Source organism: Austrofundulus limnaeus, unplaced genomic scaffold, assembly GCF_001266775.1.
Source record: "Austrofundulus limnaeus strain Quisiro unplaced genomic scaffold, Austrofundulus_limnaeus-1.0 Scaffold0, whole genome shotgun sequence".
In the NCBI taxonomy this organism is placed as follows: domain Eukaryota; kingdom Metazoa; phylum Chordata; class Actinopteri; order Cyprinodontiformes; family Rivulidae; genus Austrofundulus; species Austrofundulus limnaeus.
In genome coordinates this window covers 2,023,616-2,030,650 of record NW_013952402.1, presented here as the reverse complement: position 1 = coordinate 2,030,650, position 7,035 = coordinate 2,023,616, and the positions used below count along the sequence as shown (strand labels likewise).

At 40.7% G+C, this 7,035-nt stretch overlaps 1 protein-coding gene across 2 annotated transcripts in view; it reads right to left on the bottom strand.

Moving 5' to 3' along the window:
* Positions 1 to 7,035, bottom strand: part of slc35f3b (solute carrier family 35 member F3b) — a 78,318-nt gene that overhangs the window by 3,623 nt on the left and 67,660 nt on the right. For both annotated transcript variants that reach the window (XM_014009673.1, XM_014009744.1), the window contains 4 exons: positions 6,012 to 6,231; positions 1,324 to 1,449; positions 647 to 839; positions 427 to 516 (listed from right to left, as the gene is read on the bottom strand). In XM_014009673.1, the coding sequence (XP_013865127.1) occupies positions 427 to 516; positions 647 to 839; positions 1,324 to 1,449; positions 6,012 to 6,231 (629 nt within the window). The remainder of the gene's footprint in view (positions 1 to 426; positions 517 to 646; positions 840 to 1,323; positions 1,450 to 6,011; positions 6,232 to 7,035) is intronic.

Genomic DNA, 7,035 nt, shown 5'->3' with positions numbered 1-7,035 from the left:
AAAAAAAAAAAAAAAAAAAACCCAACCAAACACAAATTTCCTTACTTTGTGCTGAGTTGGAGTCAGTATTACTGAATTACACAGCACAACACAAAAATGAAAGCATGTTTAAAACTAACAAATAAATAGCATCAGCCACATTTTAGTGGGTGGCCAAAAATACTGACCTTTATATTTTACTAAAAAGTTATTTTTAAGCACTTCAATGCATATAAAAATATTAAATCTTATTCTATGACTCAACATCACTGTGAAGATAGTGGTAAATTATTAACTAATGTCACAGTACATTTTTAATGAGGTCTTCTCTATATAAGCGTTTGAGACCTTTTGTCTCCTCTTATAACTAAGTTGATTGTCTAAGAAATAAACCCAAAGCCATCAAATATCAAGTTTATCCAGGCTTCACAGGCAGGAGACACTTACTTGCGTTCACAGGGACACTTAGGACYATACCAAACGAAATTAACGTTGGGTATGTTATTGCGACGCCAAAGTTCACCAGGACGTTGAAAGCTGTGGGGGAGAAACACAATCAGAGCAGTGGCAAGTCGCACAACAGGAAAGTTAAAATGTTTGTTCTCTGCACAACCAGAGCCTGCATGGACTGTGAAACAAAACTGCTTCGAATAACATCTTCGTTTACCAAAAAGCAAGGCCGCGACCCCACACAGGTACGCCCAGGGGAGGTCTTCAAGTGAGCCGATGTACTCCACGTGTGTGAAATACAAGATGACTGGCACGAAGCTGATGAAAACAAAGTTGGCGCTTCCGACGATGCTCAGGAAGAGCGCTGCCTCTCCGAATTTGGCACTGCCCAGCACCATCTTGAAGAGCACCTGGGGATAAAGGAGAAAGGAGATGGATGGATGTGGAAAAATCCCCCCCACCTACAAAGTTGAGGGTTATTATACGAGCCAAGTACCTCGTATATCCCTGGCTCGTGGCCGCTGCTGTCTGTTTATCACATTAGGTAGAAAAGACAGCAGGGCAGGGGAGAACAAACCCTGTCAAAGTTTGGCTATTTGCCTCCTTTGATCTGGATCTTCCCACTTAAATCCACCAGTCTAATTCATACATATAATAAAACACACCTCTGTCAGCTGCAGCTTCCATTTCATCACTCTCTCCTTTCTTCTTTCACCTGATTACATAACAAGAACCAAGCTGGTCCCGTATCTCTTATATAAGTTGAGAATATTCATACATTTATGCATGTTTGGCTTTTATGAACATGATTCACTGTGGCTGAAAGCCAACAATGCCACATTGTGTTTAGTGATGATGTGTTTTTTTTTTCTTTGATGAAAAGGTGACAAATACCTTGTAGAGTGCTGACATTGAAGCAGAGGCCACAACCAAAGTAATGCCAATGACAGAGTGGCTGTGAAATCCATCAGCGTAGGTCATCATGACGATGCCTGCTATGGCCAAGATAGCTGCTACTATCTGTGGAGAGACAGAGCATCGGTGAGTGATGGATGGGCGACCCGCTGCTCGCAGTCTGGTCATTAAGGCGCTAAGTCCTTTCCTACTGCATGGGGCCACAGCAGGCTCACCTGACCTCCATTTTTTTTTCTTTTTTTCAAAGTCATGACAACGAACCACCCAGCAATAAAGATTGTAAGTTAGCTCATTCGGGATTCGCATTTTCTCAAACGCTTCATGGGAAATCCGCTCTCAGATTTTACAGTTCAACTGCTTCCTATGAGGTGCCGTTTGTAAAGTTACACAGTCAAAAATTACCACCAATATTTTTGTTTTATTTAGCCTTTTATAAGAAAAAAAGGACAGATTTATTTTTCAAAGTCAGTTTCATAGTTTATAAACTAATATTTAACTTACAAATTAAGTATTCAGTTAACAAGCTAAATATTTAACTTGTGGCTTAAATATTTAGTTTTGAGCTAAATATTTAGGTTGCAACTTAAATATTTACCTAGCTACCTAAATATTTAGCTTAAATATTTAGCTGGCTACCTAAATATTTAAGCTGCAACCAAAATATTTAGGTAGCTGGCTAAATATTTAAGTTGCAACCTAAATACTTAGGTAGCTGGCTAAATATTTAAGTTGCAAGCTAAATATTTAGCTAGCTACCTAAATATTTAAGTTGCAACCTAAATATTTAGGTAGCTGGCTAAATATTTAAGTTGCAAGCTAAATATTTAAGTTGCAACCTAAATATTTAGGTAGCTACGTAAATAAGTTGCTAGCTACATATTTAGCTCAAAACTAAGTATTTAAGTCGCAAGTTACTGTAAATATTTAGTTAAAAAACTATGACGTTTATAAATATATGAATCATATGGTGAAAAACTGACTTTGAAAAATAAATCTGTTCTTTTTTTCTTATAAAAGGCTAAATAAAACAAAAATATTGGTGGTAATTTTTGACTGTGTAACTTTACAAACGGCACCCCATAGCTTTTGCCACGGGACGGGCCATTTGGCTTGATTGTCTGACATTGATTTCTGTTACGGTGCCATCATGTTTACAAAACCAAACATCCCATCTTGATCCAGCAGCCCCGACTTATCACTCCCACTCCCTGCCTGAGCGATTATCATGGCTCCGAGACGACACCCGATCATCCGTTCCATCCTGGACCTGGATGCATTAAAACCAAAGCGGTCGCTTGTTCCTCTCATGTGTTTGTCTGTGCGTGTACCGCACATGAACGGAGGAGGGGTTTGGCTGATAGCGAGGAGTGCGTGAAGCCGTCCAGCTGAGTGGATTAGCTCTGCATTAAAGAGGTGTCAAGAAGATAAATGAGCAGTGCTTTGTTTTGTTTTTTTTAAGCTTGGCCAAAGCCCCGAGACACTTTTGGCAAAATTGCTCTTTCTGCACTGCAGGCTGCCTGTCAATCACACCTACATCCCTCCATTCCAATGAACACAGTTTGCTTGCAGGACCACCAACAATGAGAAACGCTTCAGAACAGCAGGAGTGTTGAAACTTTTTCCAAATGAGGTGCAAACTGTTTGGGACAAACCTGCCTGCTGAAAAACCCCATGTGAAAACAGTGGCATTATTTTAGTATTGCCATTTAACACCACCAAAAATACCCCATAAATCTAAATGACAACCAAAAGGCCCCCCTGGAAGTTTTATATTACAGTCTGAGTAACACTGTATCACTTTGCTGCTGCACTAAACTGACCCAATAAAGTACACACCTATAGCGTTTCAAACACAATAACACCAAAACACCCCTCGTGCCTGTTTATTGGGCGTTTCGCCTCTTCTGTATTTTTCCCTTTCTTCTTTCTGCTTTCATGGAAATCTCATTTAAGATCCCCRGCATTGCCGCAGACTTCCAAATACTGCAGTCCTCGCCGCCAAGCATCGGAGCGAGTGACAGGTCTTACAAGAGGCAGAAAGACGCAGCGTTTTTACGGTGGCTGTCGCTTACTGAAGCTTTTCATTACAAATAGTTGGGGTGGGGAGCCGGGGCACGCACAAGGGAGCGATATGAGCAGGGGGGCTGTCAGCATGTGGACGAATGAAGAGGAAATCCATTCTGCAGAGCGCAGAACGGCTGTAGACGTGAAAGCGTGAGTTGGGAGGAGGAGGAGCTTGGTRTGGAGACCTCACCTCTCTGTCTCTTCTTGTCCAGGAACAACATGATTGATTGACACATGATCACGGGGGGGTGAACACACAGACTGTCACGCAGACAAACCGCTCTCTATTCCTGCGTGAGTAACTCACACAATCAAACTAAATCAACTCAGAGCTTCACAAATGGTTRGCATGTTGTGCTATGAACACTTTTGCAGGGTGAGTGAAGGGGCAYCATTGTATTTCACATCTAAACATAGGAGCTTTAGTGAAAATACATTACACTCGTTTTGTTTAAAGCAAAGAGAGGCACAGCCAGACACCTTTAGGCAGGTAATCYGGTCATGGCATGGTGTGAATACTGCGAAAGTAAACAGCAAAAGGCTAAATTGTTCTTTTTTTCTTAGTCGGATCACAGCATAAACCCAGTGGGGTTGAAGRTGTTTTATTTATTCAATCGTCTTGTGTTTTCTGTAAAGCCTGGTTRGCACGGCAAGATTCTAAAATTGTCGATTACTTTTGAAAACCTGAGAGACCCCATACATGAAGATAAAAAAAATAATCATAGATATAACAGGTTTGGTCCAAGAGTTTGTGCTGTACTGCCACACGGCAAAATACAACACACCACATATGAACAAATTTCACTCACAAACGTTTAATTGTCCAAATTAAACATGGGTTCAGAGTAAATAAACATGGCTGACGAAAGTGATGATGATAGTTTTTGGACTATTTTTAACAGAGAGAAAACAAAATGACATCTCCAGTGTCCAACAGACTTTTTGATTGGCTGCATGTCACATTCAACAAGCTTCAACGGGTTTGTTTGTCCTGACACTACAAACGCTGGGATGTCGGACCAAGTCAATGTTAAATATCCCCGATTTGAGGTTAAAGCGGTCCTAACATCCTTCTGAGACAGTCAGATTATGCACACACCACATACAGCAGGAGTACCGGCAAGGATTTTCTTTGGAGATAATCGGGGTGTCCCAAAGATTGTCAAAAAGGGTAAAATCAGGTCAAATAGCAGCATTATTATCTCGCTGTGTGAACCAGGTATTAGATATATCATATTTCTGTAGCACTTGTTTTCAAAGAACTCGATCGTCCGCACAGTATCCATAAAGTACCAGATTCATAAAGTCTGACCCCGCAAGGAAGCAGATGGAGTTGCTGTAGTGTCCAAGAGTGGGGGCTCTTCTCAGGAATGCACAGATGTGATGTCTCTTGGTTTTCCAGCTTCAGAGCTCGGCACATATTACCATATTAGGAAGAAGGTATACCGTGACAAAATTTATGGTAGATCTGTGAAGCCTATAAAGAGCCTTGTATGCCCCCACCCTTGGCCTTCGTTCTCCATCTTTCTTACTTGGTGAATCATTTGGCATTGAAGGCCGTAATTTGGTTTTTGGCTGTAATCTCCTGGACTGCAAAATAAAGATTCTTGCTGTTCAACCAGCCTGTTTCAGAGTTCTCTCTTCATTGAACAACAGCAGTTCCATTTGAACCAGAAGACGTGGTTATTTCACCTCATTGCTTTTCATGACCCAAGCAGGTCTTATCGTGGCTGATGTTGCCATACCAGTCTTTGGTGGTGACTTCCTAGAGCTGGGCTATTCAACAAAACTGCTCTGGGGGGCCAAAGTTACTGCAGACCAATAGCTGAGGGGCCAAACATCCAGCAATTAGTCATTATGTAAATAAACTAAGTATTAAAAAGATCTGTTACCTTTGAAATAGTTTATTTTGCTGCATTAAATCATGAATACAACATACAGAACCCTATAATAAAAGCAGTAATAAAACAACAAAAACAAAAATAACACATTATGCCTCTTATTTACCACAAATAATATTTGGACATCCCCGACTTGCCAAATTGTTAAACCAATTTTATTTTCAGCTTCATAGTTTTATCTTCACCTGCTTAAAGTTTTAACTGTCTTGGGTGTTCACTGAAATGGTTTTTACCAGCTTGTAGCCAAGATTCTAACTTTTCTGTAGGTATCAAACATGTCTATGTTTAACTAAAAGAACTTAAAACTGGGGGTTTGGGCTTAAGAGATGAATGAACCAATTGGCGGGCCGAACTTTGGTCATTTGCGGGACGGATGTGGTCCCCAAGCCYCCAGTTGCATAGCCCTGTCCTAGAGGTTAGTTTTGCTTGTTCCCATCAGGTCAATGTCACCAGTGAAGCAAAGGCTGCAGCGGGATCTTCCTTCTGGAAGTTTAGTGGTGCTATTTGCATGGTGTTTTCCAAGAAGATGTAAAATATTACAGGGAAGAGGAGGCAGCTTTGATGGACAAGCTACACATTTCTCCCTTATGTTGCTCCTACAGGAGTTAGAATCCTGGCAAAGTTTACAAAATGCTTCTCTTTTTTTTCTGAAGCAGAAAAAATTTGCATGAACATTTGGCATGAACACTTGCAGCGACTCACCCTGACTCCCATGAAGCGGTCTCTGAGTACAATCCAGGATAGCAGAAAGACAAAGGCTTTGTTGCAACAGAACAGCGCTGACACGTCTGTCGTGTTGATCTTCCTGAGGGCCTGCAGGTACAGGTAGTTAGTGAGGATCCACAGCAGGCCAAAMGGAGCCACCTTGGTAAAAAACACCTTGGGTGTCAATCCGTCATCCCCGAAAAACCTGCAACACTCCCTGTGTGCCAAAGTACAACAAAGAGCACAGAACTGGTTTTAGATGTGTGCTATATTTTAAAAACTAACCGTGATTTATCATCATAAACAGGTTTCTTATTTCAACCATTACATCTAAATGATTTTTTTTGCTCCCACATTCCAGTTCTGCAGGGAGAAATTAGTAAATACTTACAAAGAAATCTGCTGCGAGGCTTTGAGAGATCAATTTTCTGATGCTACTGTGAATAAATCTTAAGTCCCTCAGGTAAAATAAATGATTTGTTTTGTGCCATTTCTGTTTATTTCTATGTAAACAGAAATCAAACTGATACCTAAGCTGTTACAAAGTAGAAGTTTAAGATGGTATCAAACACACTTCCTTTAACATAATTAAGGGCCGCTGCGGGGCGTAAAATCAAACAGAAAGCTGTTTTGATAAAAGGAAGACTTCTGTCTGCTTTCATCTTCTATCATCATAAAGTTGTTTTTCAAGATGCTGAACTCAGCTGCTGTGTAAGAACATTGGTTTGGATGTTTTAGTGAAGGGTCTATGTTTTTAATATTTGATAAATGCACATGGGACACATACAGTAGGTCTGCATTTGAATATCTGAGGCAAGAACACAGAAACTAAACATTTTAATCAGCTCAGTCTTAAATATATAGTTTGAGAAGTCCGTTCGTAGGGAAAATATCACAGAAACCAACATTGGAACCTTTAATCCAGGGATAGGCAACTGACGGCCCGCAGGCCAGACCTGGCCTGCGGGTGACTTCATGGTTTCTTGATTTTTTTTTACTTAAAAAGCACTCAAAGCAGATC